At 47.2% G+C, this 18,819-nt stretch overlaps 1 protein-coding gene across 1 annotated transcript in view; it reads left to right on the forward strand.

Annotated features, from left to right (window-relative positions):
• The window catches only part of LOC132825026 (F-actin-monooxygenase MICAL3-like), a 483,930-nt gene that overhangs the window by 110,652 nt on the left and 354,459 nt on the right, over positions 1–18,819 (forward strand). Inside the window, exons 3-4 of the mRNA XM_060840028.1 lie at positions 7,658–7,996; positions 10,164–10,371. Of these exons, the coding sequence (XP_060696011.1) occupies positions 7,733–7,996; positions 10,164–10,371 (472 nt within the window). The 5' untranslated portion in view covers positions 7,658–7,732. The remainder of the gene's footprint in view (positions 1–7,657; positions 7,997–10,163; positions 10,372–18,819) is intronic.

The raw sequence follows: 18,819 nt of genomic DNA on the forward strand, positions 1-18,819 counted from the left end.
ATGTACACTGCCTTTCTCTCACACACACACTCCGATGTACACTGTCTCTCTCTCTCATGCACATACTCTGATATACACTGTCTCCCTCACACAAACACTCTGATGTACACTGTCTCTCTCATACACACATTGATGTACACTGTCGCTCTCTCTCACAGACACTCTGATGTACACTGTCTCACTCTCTCACACTCTGATGTACACTGTCTCTGTCACACACATACTCTGACGTACACTGTCCCTCTCGCACACCACACTCTGTACACTGTCTCTCACACTGTCACGCTCTGATGTACACTGTCTCCTTCACACACACACTTTGATGTACACTGTCTCTCTCACACACAGACACACTGATGTACACTCTTTCTCTCTCACGTACACGCTTCGATATACACTGTCTCTCTCTCACGCACACACTCTGATGTATGCTGTCTCCCTCACGCACGTACTCTGATGTACACTGTCTCCCTCTCTCTCTCTCTCTCTCTCTCTCTCTCTCACACACACACACACACACACACACACACACACACACACACACACACACACACACACACTCTGATGTACACTGTTTCTCTCATACACACATTGATGTACACTGTCGCTCTCTCTCACAGACACTCTGATGTACACTGTCTCACTCTCTCACACTCTGATGGACACTGTCTCTGTCACACACATACTCTGACGTACACTGTCCCTCTCGCACACCACACTCTGTACACTGTCTCTCACACTGTCACACTCTGATGTACACTGTCTCCCTCACACACACACTTTGATGTACACTGTCTCTCTCACACACAGACACACTGATGTACACTGTCTCCCTCATACACACACACACTCTGATGTACACTCTTCATGCACACACTCCGATATACACTCTCTCTCTCTCTCACACACACTCTGATGTACACTGTCTCCCTCACACACACACTTTGATGTTCACTGTCTCTCTCACACACAGACGCACTGATGTACACTGTCTCTCTCACACACTCGCACTCTGTCTCTTGCACACACTCTGATGTACACTGTCTCTCTCGCACACACTCTGATGTACACTCTCTCTCTCTCTCTCTCTCTCTCTCATGCACACAGTCCAATGTACACTGCCTTTCTCTCACACACACACTCCGATGTACACTGTCTCTCTCTCTCATGCACATACTCTGATATACACTGTCTCCCTCACACAAACACTCTGATGTACACTGTCTCTCTCATACACACATTGATGTACACTGTCGCTCTCTCTCACAGACACTCTGATGTACACTGTCTCACTCTCTCACACTCTGATGTACACTGTCTCTGTCACACACATACTCTGACGTACACTGTCCCTCTCGCACACCACACTCTGTACACTGTCTCTCACACTGTCACACTCTGATGTACACTGTCTCCCTCGCGCTCACACTCTGATGTACAGTGTATCCCTCACACACACACATACTCTGATGTACACTGTTTCTCTCATACACACACTGATGTACACTGTCTCTCTCTCTCACAGACATTCTGATGTACACTGTCTCTGGCAAGCACAGACACACTGATATATACTGTCTTTGTCACATACAGACATACTGATGTACACTCTCTCTCGCACACACTCTGATGTACACTCTCTCTCTCTCTCATGCACACAGTCCAATTTACACTGCCTTTCTCTCCCACACACACTCCGATGTACACTGTCTCTCTCTCTCATGCACATACTCTGATATACACTGTCTCCCTCACACAAACACTCTGATGTACACTGTCTCTCTTGCACACGCACACTCTGATGTACACTGTCTCTCTCTCACACAGACACACTGATGTACACTGTCTCCCTCACACACACATTCTGATGTACACTCCTCACGTACACACTCCGATATACACTGTCTCTCTCTCTCACGCACACGCTTCGATATACACTGTCTCTCTCTCACGCACACACTCTGATGTACACTGTCTCCCTCACGCACGTACTCTGATGTACACTGTCTCTCACACACACACACACACACACACACTCTGATGTACACTGTTTCTCTCATACACACATTGATGTACACTGTCGCTGTCTCTCACAGACACTCTGATGTACACTGTCTCACTCTCTCACACTCTGACGTACACTGTCCCTCTCGCATACCATACTCTGTACACTGTCTCTCACACACAGACACACTGATGTACACTGTCTCCCTCATACACACACATGCTCTGATGTACACTCTTCACGCACACACTCCGATATACACTGTCTCTCTCTCTCGCACACTCTGATGTACACTGTCTCCCTCACACGCACACTTTGATGTTCACTGTCTCTCTCACACACAGACACACTGATGTACACTGTCTCACTCACACACACACTCTGATGTACAATTCTCACGTACACACTCCGATATACACTGTCTCTGTCACACACAGACACACTGATGTACACTGTCTCTCACACTCTCAGATGTACACTGTCTCTCACACTCTCACACTCTGATGTGCACTGTCTCTCACACTGTGACGTACAGTATCTCTGTCACACACACACTGTGATGTACGCTGTCTCACTCTCTCTTACACATCTGTTTAACTGCAAATAAAGAGTTCTTTTATAAAGCAATCTAGGTATCAGGCAGAATATTTTGAGAAGACATAACACAAATAACCCTCTACAACCGCCCATGCAACAAAACACCTTCCTGATTGTACTGCCCCCATCAGTATGTTGGCTACACTTTAATTTTTTATTACTTCACCTATTTTTCTCACCAGCTGTTCCGAAATGTTATTCCACGCTTGTGGAGTAGGGGGATGTTGAGCCTGGGCCTCACGGTCTAGGGGAAGTGACACTACCACTGCACCACAAGAGGCCTGCCCTAAACAAATTTGGACAAGAAACCTCCACGATCAGTGCACTTTTGTATATTTTATCTGGGCCGTTTGAATGTTCAGTTAAGTTTGGGTAGGTTTTTGGAGTTGCTGTGGTCAGACAGAACATGCTGAGTCTGATTTGAGGAGTGAACCTTAGCTGGTACCAACAGTAAGAGGGGTTTTGTCACATTTTAATTCTTCATTTTATATGAAATGTCTGAAATACATATGACACAGATTAGAGTCCAGGTTTTAGCAAGCATTTTTATGCAGATTCATTGGTCGTTTTGAAATGCTGTCTAATCCTCTTGGTTTGTAATAGGCTCTGCAACCAGGCACTGCTCAGTCTCAATCCATCAGAGTGTCTTTGTTGGTTTTGATCTTTCATTCCGAGCTGGACACGGAGAGAGAGTGTTGCTGTTTTGATGTGGGGAAGGGTCCATGCATGTGTTGGTATTGCAATTTGCCAGCTGTTCCTGCCTGCTGTAAGTCCTGAGGGAATACTCATTTGATCAGTTGTTGCTCTACTTTTACTGAATTTCTAAATGTGGTGATAGCACCTTGTTGACAGGATAGGACACAGTCTGCTGGTCAATAGGATTGACTGTTCTGATGACAACACCAATTCAAAACTAGAAACTGAGCTTGGTTGTGCAGGGTTTGTTTTGTTCTGTTATAGAACAGCCTCAACAAAGCACTGGCTGCCAACTCCAAATTATGTTGATTTTGGGAGAGTGCATCTGTTTATGCGTTAGCTTTGTTTTTGCTTCTATGAGTCTGAAGGATTGAGATTGAATTTGTTAAGGTGATGCCGATGGGCATATGGCTCTGGCAGTACTTGGGGTGAACAGAAACAATAGAGTTACTTCAACATTGTGAAGCAGCAATTTAAACCTATCAATTATCCCTCAAAGGGGAGTTGGTTTAGCTCAGTTGGCTGGATGGTTGGTTTACAGAGCAGTGTGATGCCAACAGCGTGGGTTCAATTCCCATCACCGGTTTGAGGTTACCATGAAGGACTTTCCTGAAGAGAGTCCCATGAAGGTGGGAATGCCCTCAGGTTAAATCACCACCAGTCCCTTTTCTCTAGCGAGGGAGCAGCCCCTATTGTCTGGCAAGACTATGGCAACGCAACAACAAATAAATAACTCCAAGATCAACAGCCTCTTTCCCCTATTGTGTGATCTCAGCTCCAATTAGTAAACATATCCAGGAGCTGGCAAGAGGCCAGTAGGTAAAGCAATAGGGAGACTGGGGCAGTGGGGGAAGCTGAAGCACAGAGAAAGCAAGGGACAAAGGGTAAGTGTGTGGGTGAGAGAAGGCAGGTCAGGTAAGGCGAGTGGGCGAGGGGAGGGTTGGAGAGTGAGGAATGGAAAATGGAGGAGGAGTGGATGAAGGAGGTAGTCAGAGGCTGATGAACAGAGGAGTAGGGTTGAAGAAAGGAGAGAATAAGGGAGGGAGTGTGGGAGCAAGAATGAACAAGAAGCTGGGAGAGAGGGACGGCGTATCAGAGAGGGAGAGTGAAGGAGGGAATAAGAGTGGGTAATGGAAGGAGTGAGGAGGGAGACAGTTGAAGATGTGAGCTGTCACCACTGAATGAACATGGCACCTCCAGGCTGTTCAATAGAGCCCGGGATCAAAGGGTCATAGTGGGCGGCACGGTGACACAGTGGTTAGCACTGCTGCCTCACAGCGCCTGAGACCCGGGTTCAATTCCCGACTCAGGCGACTGACTGTGTGGAGTTTGCACGTTCTCCCCGTGTCTGCATGGGTTTCCTCCGGGTGCTCCGGTTTCCTCCCACAGTCCAAAGATGTGCGGGTCAGGTGAATTGGCCATGCTAAATTGCCCTTGGTGTTAGGTAAGGGGTAAATGTAGGGGTATGGGTGGGTTGCGCTTCGGCGGGTCGGTGTGGACTTGTTGGGCCGAAGGGCCTGTTTCCATACTGTAAGTAATCTAATCTAGTGTTACAAACAGACTCTGGTCTCAGGGCAAGAGGGAGGAGAAGGCCAGAGAGTTACTCTGAGGGGGTTCATGTTGGGGGTGAACTGTCATCGTGGGGATAGGCTCTCTGAGGGGTGAAGGCACTCTGTGGGGGAGGAGTCACTCTGAAACCACTATGAGACAGGGTGGTTCTGTGGTTGGCATTGGCGTTCTGTGAGGGGTGAGGCTGAATCTGAGGTGGATCAGTCTGAGAGGGGGTCACTGTGGGACAGGAGGGTAGGCACTGTTCACGCACGATAACAGAGCGATCCCTCCCCCAACCGGGGTGTACGTTACACCCCACGGGAGTACATACCACCGCTCCTGGTGCTGACCCAGTGCACTCTCACAGAGCACGCTCCAGGCAGTGATTTATGGGAATCATTTATTCAGGCCCAGACAAGACCACTCTGAAGGTACTCACCCCTCCCTAAAATCGCCCCCTCCTAAACCCTGTCCCTTCACAACCCCCCCCCCCACCCCACACCTCACAACACTCCCCAACCCCACCCCTCACTACACCCCCTCCCCCAACCCCACACCTCACAACACCCCCTCCCCCAACCCCCTCTCACAACACCTCTTCCCCAACCCCTCCCCTCACAACACCCCCTCCCCCAACCTCTCCCCTCACAACACCCCCTCCCCCAACCCCCTCTCACAACACCTCTTCCCCAACCCCTCCCCTCACAACACCCTCTCCCCCAACCCCACCCCTCACAACACCCCCTCCCCCAACCCCACCCCTCACAACACCCCCTCCCCCAACCTCTCCCCTCACAACACCCCCTCCCCCAACCCCACCTCTCACAACACCTCTTCCGCCAACCCCACCCATCACAGCACCCCTTTCCACAACCCCTCCCCTCACAACATCTCTTCCCCAACCCCACCCCTCACAACACCCCCACCCCTCTCAACACCCCCACCCTTCTCAACCATCGTCTTCAGGCCCTGGAAAAGATCAGGAGGGGAACAACCCACCCTGAAATTACTCAGCCTTTCCCTCCACAACATCCCCTCTCAACACTCTTGCCCCTCACCCCTTGACTTCCCATCCCCCTCTTCACACCCTTACCCCAAACCAACCTCCACACTAGATTCCTCCACTACATTAGACCCCTAGCCCATACACTTTCCCCCTCCCATACATCGCCAGATCCATCTCCCTCTCACCCCTCTACAATCTCCTCCCTACCCCCTTCTTCTATCTCTCACCTCTCACCAAACCTCACCCTCTCACTCATCCTTCTCCTAATGTGAAAAGAAAGCTCATGGACACTGTCCCTATCGAACATCCCTAACAGCACAGGGTTAGGTACGAAGTCTTATTCTAGTCGTTTAAATTGAAAGGAATGTGCCCACTACTCTTTACGTTGCAAACAAAGCTCCCATGACACTCCTCGGTACAAGGTTAGATACAGAGTAAAGTTCTCTTTGTACTGCCCCCATGAAACAGTGCCAGGGCAAATACAGCACCCTCTGCCTTTGTAAACTTTTAAATCTCCTTCTGTGTTGTCCCTGTCAACACCCAGGACAGGGACAGCAGCACGTGGTTCGATACAGAGTAAAGCTCCCTCTACACTCTCTCTACTTTCTCTACACTCATGAGAACGATCTGATGCTTTATTACTGCACTCTCTGCTCCTGATGGAAATGAGTTCCAGTAATTAAAGGAAGTGTGGTGGCTGGCTGTCTTTATCGTTGCCTCGTCGTAGTGTCATGTGAAGGATGTCTGCTGAGTGTTCACCTGTACTCACGAGGTGAATTTCACATGAGCCCAGCATTTATATTTGACAGCAGGTGAGGGGGTGTAAAATGAAGTGGGTGGCCAGCCTGACAGTTTCCTGGCAACTGTGGCCTGGTCCTCATGGGATTGGATAAGGTGTGGCCACACACCGTCCTTCCTCTGTTTTTGAGTGAACTGTTAACTGTTTTTAAAGGCAGCTTCACAATGTTTAACTTGGTCAGTGGGTGTGTGGATGAAGTGATGTAATCTGCCCTCTGTAAAGTGCTGCCCATTCTTCCCGTAGATGAGGGCTTGCTCAGGAAATTCAGTTAATGTTCGATCATGTTTCAATTCTTATAATCTGACAGCAAGGAAAGCTGCACCTGGAATGGGACCCATCTTTCTTCAGTTTTGCACTTATTTACAATGTGAATATTCCAAGCCTATCTCAAATACACGGTCTCAGTAAGCGTCTCTTGAAATAAATTCAAGTAAATCTCCAGTTCATGTCCATCATTTCCACGCAATGAACCACAAATATCTCAACAGAGTGGGGGGTGACACCCAAACTCTCTTTTCCCCCCCCCCACCACGTCTCCAGAATCTCCAATGTTATGAAAGGTACCGGGTTGCTGATCCGACATTCTGTGTTGATGAGCAGTCAGATGCTCCAAATTAAATATTCTGGAAAACCAAGTTCATAATTTTCAGTTGCTACTCTAAACTCCTTACACCAGCGACCTGCTGAGCTGACATCCATCTTCTTACAGATGCTGCCTGTTTCTACTTCCATAACGCCGACTTCAATTAATCTGATATTGAGACTCCTTCATGTCAGTACTACCTCTGAATCGGACCATTTCAACATTGTTCTGGTTGTTGTCCCAGCATCTTCCCTGCCATGACCTGGAGGTTATCCAAAGCTCTACTGCCCATGTCGTAATTGACAGCAAGTTGTTGAATCTGATGATGGGATGTAGTATTATTGATGGCTTGTTTGAGGGACACTGCACTCAGCGGGTCCTGATCCAGATTAATTATTTATCTTATTGTCTTTCCTAAAGGGCCAGAATGAGTGAGACTGTCAGCTGAAAAAGGGCAAGAACTGATCCAGGCCTGCGTTTTGGGACTGTTGCAACATGGGGGATGGACAGAAGTCCAAAATTGAGCAGTCGCACTTGCTGTTTGATAACTTCATCCAGGCCACAACCTGCAAAGGCACATTCAAAGGTTTTCAAGAGCTCTGTGAGATTCTGGCCATCACCAATATCGACTTCCCCAACTTTTACCCCAAGCTTAAATCCAAACTCAACTACTGGAAAGCAAAAGCACTTTTTTCAAAACTGGACAAACGAGGAAGTCACAAGGATTACAAGAAGAACACAGCCTGTGCTAACACAAAGGTAAAACTGGAGTTTCCCAGACCACCTCTTGTGTTCCTACTGGCTCTTTGAAGGAGCATTAGTTAATGACAAATCTGCTTTTTTTTAATAGTCTGTAACTTGACCCATACACAACCCCCTGTCCACCTCCTCGAGAAAAGACACAAATCCACTGAACTCAGTCTCTGTAGGCCAGTCAGTCAGGAGTGCAGACAGGTTAGGGGAGTGAGATTAAATTTGGGATAGTAAACGATGTGGGAGCAGGGTGGGATATTAAAGTCTGGGTGAGACAGTGGGACTAGATTGGGGGATAGTAAACAGTTCTGGATGTAGGTTTGCTCGCTGAGCTGGACAGTTTGTTTTCAGACGTTTCATCACCATCTTAGGTAACATGATCAGTGAGCCTCCAGCGAAACACTGGTGGTATGGTCTGCTTTTTATTTGTGTTTAGGTTTCCTTGGGTTGGTGATGTCATTTCTTGTGGTGACACTTTTCTTGTTCGTTTTCTCAGGGGATGGTAAATGGGATCCAAGTAAATGTGTTTGTCGAAGAGTTCTGGTTGGAATGCCATGCTTCTAAGAATTCTCATGCGTGTCTCTGTTTGGCTTGTCCTCAGATGAATGTATTGTTCCAGTTGAAGTGGTGTCCTTCCTTATCTGTATGTGAGGATACCAGTCAGAGTGAGTCATGTCTTTTTGCGGCTAGTTGACGTTCATGTATCCTGGTGGCTACATTGGGCAAACGGGCAGAAAACTAGCCACCAGGATACATGAACATCAACTAGCTGCAAAAAGACACGACTCACTCTGACTGGTATCCTCACATACGGATGAGGAAGGACACCACTTCAACTGGGACAACACATTCATCCGAGGACAAGCCAAACAGAGACACACACAAGAATCCCTAGAAGCATGGCATTCCAATCAGAACTCTATCAACAAACACATTGACTTGGATCCCATTTACCATCCCCTGAGAAAATGAACAGGAAATGACATCACCATGGGAAATGATGTCACCATAGGAAATGGCATCACCAACCCAAGGAAACCTAAACACACAATTAGAAGACGGGCTGCACCACCAGTGTTTCACTGGAGGCTCACTGATGATGTTACCTAGTATAGTGACGAAATGTCTGAATACAAACCTTCCAGCTCAACAAGCAAATGTACATCTGAAACCTTAACCTGAGCTACAAATCTTCTCAAAACTCCATAGTAAACAGTTGGGGGTGATGGTGGGATATTAAAGGATGGGGGAAGAGAGTGGAAATCGACTGGCAGATAATAATCAGTGCAGGAGGACAGTGGGATCTTAAAGGATAGGGGAGGGAGTGGGTTGAGACTGGAGGATAATAAACAGTGTGGGGAGAGAGTGGGATTAGACTGGGGGATAATAAACAGTGCGGGGAGAGAGTGAGATTAGACTGGGGGATAATAAACAGTGCGGGGAGAGAGTGGGATTAGACTGGGGGATAATAAACAGTGTGGGGAGTGAGTGGGATTAGACTGGGGGATAATAAACAGTGTAGGGAGAGAGTGGGATTAGACTGGGGGATAATAAACAGTGCGGGGAGAGAGTGGGATTAGACTGGGGGATAATAAACAGTGCGGGGAGAGAGTGGGATTAGACTGGGGGATAATAAACAGTGTAGGGAGAGAGTGGGATTAGACTGGGGGATAATAAACAGTGTAGGGAGAGAGTGGGATTAGACTGGGGGATAATAAACAGTGCGGGGAGAGAGTGGGATTAGACTGGGGGATAATAAACAGTGTAGGGAGAGAGTGGGATTAGACTGGGGGATAATAAACAGTGCAGGGGCAGTATGGGATATTAAAGGGTTGGGAAGAGAGTGGGATAAAATGGGATTATAGATTAAAGTAAGATGAACAGTGGCATCAGGTGTGTGGGATATGAAAGGATGTGAGTGAGTTGACGAATGGTGTGGGATATGACAGGATGTGAGAGTGTGTGGGTGCAGACAGTAAGGAGGAAGTGTCCTTGTTGTGAATGGGTGAAGCTACATTCTGTGCTCTCTGAAGGATGCTGCAGGACTTTGCTTGTTCCCCATTCCTCACTGCCTGACTAAGCACCATTGTGCCTCAGTAACTGCCCAACACCATGTGATATTGTCTGACTCCATTCACCCTATTAACTGCAGTTTCTGTCCTTCAACCTGCAGTGTCTCGTGATTGGAGCTGGTCCTTGTGGCCTGCGTACGGCCATTGAGCTAGCATTCCTCGGAGCCAAAGCCATCATCGTAGAGAAACGGGACACTTTCTCCAGAAACAATGTCTTGCACTTGTGGCCGTACACTATTCAGGACCTGCGCAACCTGGGAGCAAAGAAGATCTATGGGAAATTCTGTGCAGGAGCCATTGACCATATCAGTGAGTTCCCAGCTTCCTATCCATCATGCTGACGTTATACTTACCCTGGAGCAAACTGACCCGCTGGAATTAGTCAGTTCCCATTCACCTCCAGACAGTCACCTTTGTTCCCAGAATCTGCCTGTTTCTCCTGAATCCTCTACGTAACTCTCCATCTCTGGCTAGCACATACTGTTTCTCCCTGACTCTCATCAACCCTCTCCTCAACTCTCCAGCTCTCAACTCTCCCCGTCTCTCTTCCCAATTCAATTTTCCCGATTTACCCTCTCCATCCTTGTCACCCGTCTCACCTCCTTGTATGCCCATCTTCCCCATCTCCCTCTCTGCAGCCCTGCCTCCCTGTTCCCCAACCCCCCCCGCCCCTCACACACACACATACATACACCTTTAAGAGGGGTGTTGAAGATGAACCAGAAAATCTCAGACTCGTGTGTCTCTTGTCAGTGGTAGAGAAATTATTGGCGAAAGTTCTGGAGAAGCGAAATATTGTCCACTTAGAAAGGCATGAGTAAATTAGGGATGGTCAGCATGGCTTTGTCAGTTGGAGGTCAAACCTAGCAAGTTTGTTAGAATTTAGTTGATGTAGTTTATATGAATTTTAGCAAAACTTTTGACAAAGTCCCAAATGGGAGGCTGATTGAGAAGGTTAAAGGCCATGGAATTGTGGGAAACTTGGCAAGATGGATCAGAAATGGGCTTAGTAATAGGAGTCAAGCGTGTGGTGCTGGAAAAGCACAGCAGGTCAGGCAGCATCCAAGGAGCAGGAGAATCGCCAATTCAGCCGTTCATAAATTAATAATAAGGCACAAAGGGTAGACGTAGAAGGCTGAGTGACTGAAGGCCGGTGTCCAGTGGTGTATCAGAAGGATTAGTACTGGGGCCTTTATTATTTATTATATACTGAAATGATAGATGAAAATGTCGGGGGAATGTTAAGCAAATTTGCAGCTGACCCCAAGATTGGTAGAGTGGTTCATAGCAAAAAAGATGGCTGAGGGTTACAGGAAGATATAGATGGGCTGGTCAAATGGACAGACTAGTGACCTGATAATTGGGAGGTGATGCATTTTGTAAGAAAAAACAAGATGAGGGAGTATTTAGTGAATGGCAGGATAATTGGTAGCTTAATGGAATACAGAGATCTGGGCTAATTATTCTCAGATCCCTGAAGTCAGCAGAGCATGTGAATAGGATAGTTAGCAACACGTATAGGACACTTTCATCAGTCATGGCAAAAATCAAGGAGTTAATGTACAAAGTGTTGGTTAGGCCATGGCTGGCATATTGTGTGCAGTTCTGGTCACCTCAGGAAGGATATGATAGCACTGAAAGGAGCTACAGAGGAGGCTCACCAGGACGTTGCCTGGGGTGGAGAAGTTGAGCTAAAGGAGAGACTAGATAGGCTTGGATTGTTTTTTTTCGGGCACAGAAGGCAGAGGGTTGAGGTATAAAAGATTATGAGGGGTATGGACTGGTGAACAAAGAGGAGCTGCTGAGTTATCAAGCACGAGCGGGCATAGTTTTAGAGGAAGGGGCAGGAGATTTGGGAAAAAAAGGTTTTCTCTCAGAGGGTGATGGGAATCTGGAATGTACTGCCTGAGAAAATAGTGGAGGCTATAAGCCTTACAGTATTTAAACAATATTTGTATGAGTACTTTAAATATCATGACATTCAAGGATGTCATGGGAAATTGGGATGAGTGCACTTTTAGTGGTAGTTATGTCAGTGCAGACTCGATCGGCCGAAGGATCTTTTCAGTGCTCTGAGTCTTTGAATTCCTCCCCTATATCCCTATTTCCTCATTTCTCTCCCCCCCCGCCACCGTATATCTGTCTTCACCATCTCTCCCCCTGAATCCATATCTCCTGGATGCTGTGTTTCAGGAGACAGTCATACCCCTTAGATTAAGTATATCAATTCAGTCAGAGTTCAGGAAGAGGAGGATGTAAGTAGAAGTGAGACAGTTAAAGGGTCCCAGGAGGTTGTGCTGAAGCAGTCGCAGTCCTTGAGCTTGTCAAATATGTTTGAGATTCTTGCTTCCTGTGTGGATGAGGGTGGAGGTTGTAGGGAGGATGAGCAAACTGACCCGAGCACTGCTGTACAGGGAGTCATTCAGGAGGGAGGAGGAGAGGTTTCAATTGGAAATAGTATATAGGATTAAAGACAGGATTCTTGGCAGTGTGAAGGAACAGAGGGATCTGGGTGTGCAAGTACATAGATCCCTCAATGTTGCCACCCAAGTGGATAGGGTTGTTAAGAAAGCATATGGTGTTTTGGCTTTCATTAACAGGGGGATCGAGTTTGAGAGCCGCGAGGTTTTGCTACAGCTCTACAAGTCCCTGGTGAGACCACACTTGGAATATTGTGTCCAGTTCTGGTCACCCCACTATCGGAAAGATGCAGAGGCTTTGGAGAGAGTGCAAAGAAGGTTTACCAGGATGCTGCGTGGACTGGAGGGCTTGTCTTATGAAGAAAGGTTGAATAGGCTCGGAGTTTTCTCTCTGGAGAGAAGGAGGAAGAGAGGAGACCTGACTGAGGTGTACAAGATAATGAGAGGAACAGATGGAGTCAATAGCCAGAGACTTTTCCCCAGGGCAGGATTGACTGGTACGAGGGGTCATAGTTTGAAGATAATAGGAGGAAGGTATAAAGGAGATGTCAGAGGTAGGTTCTTTACACAGAGAGTAGTGAATGCATGGAATGCGTTGCCAGTGGTGGTGGTGGAAGCAGAGTCATTGGGTACATTTAAGCGACTGCTAGACATGCACATGGATATCAATGACATCGGTATAAAGAGGCAAGAGGTTCTGCTGGGGGGATATTAGCAGCTAGGGGCTAAACTAAAAAGCAGAACTAAAAAGATAATAGTCTTTGGGTCCATTATATGAATCACAAACAAAATAGGAAAAGGTCAGTGAGATTAAAGAAGTAGATGCTGGCTCAGTGATCAGTGTGGGAGAAATGGGTTGAATTCATGGAGCATTGACATGAGCACCAGGGAAGGAGGCAGTTGTTCTGATGGGACAGACTCCACCTGAAACACACTGTGACCAATCTCCTGGTGAATCATATAACCAGATGACATTCCTGATGAAGGGCTTATGCCCGAAATGTCAATTCTCCTGCGCCTGTGCTTTTCCAGCACCACACTTTTTGACTGATCTCCAGCATCTACAATCCTCACTTTCTCCAAATGAGCTTGTAGTGCAGATTGAAATTGGTGGTTATGATATGGGTATCACAGAGACATGGCGATAGGGGGATCAAGGCTGAGAAGTAACTATTCTGGGATCCACTTTGTTTTGAAAGGTAAGACAAATGGTTAGAGGGGGATGGATAGGGTTGGCTTATTCTTAAGAAATTCATTAAATCGATAGCAAGAAGTGGTATAGAGCCAGAAGGTATAGAATATGTGTAAAGTTGAAGAACCACAAAGGAAAAAAGACCCTGATTGGAGTTGATAGCCGTAATCAGGTTGTTCAGATTTTGATTAGATTAGATTTCCTACAGTGTGGAAACAGGCCCTTCGGCCCAACAAGTCCACACCAACCCTCCGAAGAGTAACCCACCCAGACCCATTTCCCTCTGACTAATGCAGCTAACACAGTGGGCAATTTAGCATAACCAATTCACCTAACCTGCACATCTTTGGACTGTGGGAGGAAACTGGAGCACCCGGAGGAAACCCACACTGACACGGGGAGAGTGTGCAAACTCCACGCAGTCACCCGAGGCTGGAATCGAACCTGGGTCTCTGGCGCTATGAGGTAGCAGTGCTAACCACTGAGTCACCGTGCCACCCTTCATCAGGTTGTGGTGAGGAATATCAGGAGATAGTAAAGGTCTGTAAGAAAGGCACAATCACAGTAATCATGAGTGGATTGCAATATGCAGGTGGATTAGGAAAATCAGGTTGGTAGTGGATCTCAAGAACGGTAATTTGTGGAATGTCTACACAATAATTTTTCGAGCAGTTTGTAGTAACAGGCAGTTCTGGATTTGGTGATGTGTAATGAGGTAGACTTGATTAGGGAGCAGAAAGAATGACAAAGGGCAGCAGCCATAATATGATAGAGTTCACTCTACATTTTGAGAGGGACAAGCCGAAATCAGTCTAACAGTATTACAATGGAGTAAAGGTAACTACAAAGACATGAGGGAGTTAATAGGAAGGGGAGCTGGGCAGGAAAGACAGTGGAGCAATGGTAGGAGTTTCTGGGAATAATTCGGGAGACACAGCAAAAACTCATCCAAAGGAAGAAGAAACTTGCTTTTTTCTTGTTCATTTGCTGGACATGAGTTAGGCCAGCATTTCATTGGGCTTCCCTAATTATCAAGAAGGCAGTTTCACAATTAACAACTTTGTTATTGGTCTGGAGTCATATGGAGTCTAGACCAGGTAAGGATGGCAATTTCCTTCCCTAAAGGACATTCGTGAACTGGATAGGTTTTTCCTGACAATTGGCAATGGATTTGGGTGGCACAGTGGCTGAGTAGTTAACAGTGTTGCCTTACAGCACCAGGGACCTGGCTTCAATTCCATCCTTGGGTGACTGTCTGTCTGTGTGAAGTTTGCATGTGCTCCCTGGGTCTGTGTGGATTTCCTCCTACAGTCCAAAGGTGCACAGGTTAGGTGGATTAGTCATGGGAAGTGCAGGAGAGGGTGGGTCTGGTTGGGATGATCTTTAGAGAGTTGGCGTGGATTCACTGGGCTGAATGGCCTAATTCCTTACTGTAGACTTCTATGGTTCTCTCAGTTCTAGATTTTTATTAATTTCAAATCTGCTTTAGTGAGTTTCGAACCTGGGTTCCCAGACTATTTCTAGGGTCTCTGTTTTAATAGCCTAGCAGTAATATCACTGGGCCATTGCCTGGGGGTGGTGGGGGGCTGGGGGGAGGGGAGGTGGTGATGAGGCAGCCATGGCTGACATGATTTGGAGATGCCGGTGTTGGACTGGGGTGTACAAAGTTAAAAATCACACAACACCAGATTATAGTCCAACAGGTTTAATTGGAAGCACACTAGCTCTAGGAGTGACGCTCCTTCATCAGGCTGACAAGGGAAGCCAGGAACAGCAGAGGAGCAAAAGAAAAAGCATACAATGTGGTGAAGATTAGTGAGAAGCCCAAGGATCAGAAATCCTTGAAAAACCAACATAGAATAACTAAAACAAAGTAAGGGAGAGAAGATGAAATAATACAGAGAGCTAGTTAGTAATATTAAAGAAGTTTGCAAAAGATTTTTTAAGCAGCTAAAAGGGAAGGGAGGGACAAGAGTGGACATTGAACACTGGAAGGTAAGGCTGGAGGAATAGCAATGGGAACAACGAAGAACTGAATGGTTACTTTGCATCAGTTTTCACTGGAAGATGCTAGTAATGTACTAGACTTCTGAGAGAGTCAGAGAGCTGAGCTGAGTGTAATCTTCGAGGAGAAAGTGAGGACAGCAGATGCTGGAGATCAGAGCTGAAAATGTGTTGCTGAAAAAGCAGAGCAGGTCAGGCAGCATCCAAGGAGCAGGAGATTCGACATTTTGGGCATAAGGAATTCCTGAAGAAGGGCTTATGCCCGAAACATCGAATCTCCTGTTCTCTGGATGCTGCCTGACCTGCTGCGCTTTTTCAGCAACACATTTTCAGAGCTGAGTGTAATGGCCATCACTATGAAGAAGGTACTAAGATAAGATTAGATTAGATTAATTACAGTGTGGAAACAGGCCCTTTGGCCCAACAAGTCCACACCGACCTGCCAAAGCGTAACCCACCCAGACCCATTCTCCTACATTTACCCCTTCACCTAATACTATGGGCAATTTAGCATGGCCAATTCACCTAACCTGCACATTTTTGGACTGTGGGAGGAATCTGGAGCACCCGGAGGATCCCATGCAGACACGGGGAGAATGTGCAAACTCCACACAGTCAGTTGCGTGAGGCGGGCATTGAACCTGGGTCTCTGGTGCTGTGAGGCAGCAGTGCTAACCACTGTGCCCAAAGGGGGAGCTGAAAGGTCTGAAGGTGGATAAATCACCTGGACCAGATGGACTACACCCTAGATCTCTGAAGGAGATAGCGGGGGTGATCTTTTAGGAATCACTGGAATCAGGGAGTGTCCCAGGTGACTGGAAAATGTAATTGTAACCCTCTGTTTAAGAAGGAAAGGAGACAAAGACAGGAAACTATGAGCCAGTTCGCCTGACCTTGGTCATTGGAAAGGTTTTAGAGTCCATTGTTAAGGAAGAGGTAGCAGAGTACTTGGAAGTGCATGGTAAGATAGGGTTGAAATCAGCATGACTTCATCAGGGGGAGGTCTGACAGATTTGTTAGAATTTGTTGAGAAGGTAACGAGCAAGTCAGACAGAGGGGCCAGTGGATGTGATCGATCTGGATTTCCTGAAGGTGTTTAACGAGGTATGTACAGGAGGCAGCTAAATAAGATAAGACCCATAGTGTTAGGGACAAGAAACTGGCATGATGGAGGATTGGCTGACTGGCCGAAGGCAGAGAGTAGGGATAAAGAGTTCCTTGTCAGGATGGCAGGTGGTGACGAGTTGAGTTCCACAGGGGTCAGTGTTGGAATGACAAACATTTACATCAGAAAAAAGAAACTGAGGGCGTTGTTAGTGTTTGCTGATGACACAAAGTTAGGTGGAGGTTTAGGTAGTGTTGAGGAAGTGGATAGAAGGAACTGGATAGACGAGCAGAGTGGTCAAAGAACTGAGAGATAGAATACAGTGTGAGAAAATGTGAGGTTATGCACTTTCAGGAAGAATAGAGGCACGGACTGTTTCCTAAATAGGGAACGGCTTTGGAAATCTGAAGCACATTGGTTCTTGGAAGTCTTCGTTCAAGATTCTCTTAAAGTCAACATGCAGAATTATTTGGCAGTTACGAGAGAAAATGCAATGTGAACATTAATTGGAAGAAGGCTGTAATACAAGATCAGAGATGTACTGCTGAAGTTACATCAGGCTCTGGTCAGGCTTGCACTGGGAATATTGTGGACAGTTTTGGACCCTTTATCTAAAGGATGGATGTGCTGGAATCCACAGGAGATTCACAAGAATAATCCCATGAATAAGGGGCTTGTTATATGAGGAGCAGTTGAAGTCTCTGGTCTGTACTTGGTGGAGTTTACTGAATGAAATTTAAAGAATACTGAGAAGCCTGGATAGACTGGATGTGGGGAAAATATTTCCATGAATAGGAAGAACTGGGATCCCAGGGAACAACCTTTTAGAACTGAGATGAGGAGGAATTTCTTTAGCCAGAAGATGGTAAATCAGTGGAACATGTTGCCACAAAGGGCCATGGAGGCCATGTCATTGAGTGTCTCTAAGACACAGACAGGTCGGGTTTTATTTGCTAAGGGGATCAAGTCTCACTGGAAGAAGGCGGGGAATAGGACTGAGAAACATATCACTGATGAATGGCTGAGCAGACTCAATGGGCTGAATGGCCTAGTTCTTGGTCCTATATCTTGTGGTCTTCCCCATCTCTGCCTCTGTATCCCTGTTTTCCCCTTCTCTCCCTTTCTATCCCATCTCTCCTTGAATATCTCCGTATTCCCCATTTCTTCCCCCCCCCCCAATCCCCATCACTCCTGTATCCCTCACCTTCCTATTGGACCTCCTCTTGTCCTGCATTGGCTAATGGCTCCCCCCCCCCACACACACACACACACACACACACACACACACACACACACACACACACAGGCGCACACGTACACACACACACACACTCACACACACACACACAGGCGCACACGTGTACACACACACACACACACACACACTCAGGCGCACACGTACACACACACACACACTCACACACACACACACAGGCGCACACGTACACACACACACACACACACACACACTCAGGCGCACACGTACACACACACACACACTCACACACACACACACAGGCGCACACGTACACACACACACACACACACACACACTCAGGCGCACACGTACACACACACACACACTCACACACACACACACAGGCGCACACGTACACACACACACACACTCACACACACACACTCAGGCGCACACGTACACACACACACACACTCACACACACACACACACTCAGGCGCACACGTACACACACACACACACACACACACACTCACACACACTCAGGCGCACACGTACACACACACACACACACACACTCAGGCGCACACGTACACACACACACACACTCACACACACACACACAGGCGCACACGTACACACACACACACACACACACACACACAGGCGCACACGTACACACACACACACACTCACACACACACTCAGGCGCACACGTACACACACGTACACACACACACACACACACACAGGCGCACACGTACACACACACACACACTCACACACACACACTCAGGCGCACACGTACACACACACACACACACACACACACACACTC

Source organism: Hemiscyllium ocellatum, chromosome 19 (assembly GCF_020745735.1).
Source record: "Hemiscyllium ocellatum isolate sHemOce1 chromosome 19, sHemOce1.pat.X.cur, whole genome shotgun sequence".
Classification (NCBI taxonomy): domain Eukaryota; kingdom Metazoa; phylum Chordata; class Chondrichthyes; order Orectolobiformes; family Hemiscylliidae; genus Hemiscyllium; species Hemiscyllium ocellatum.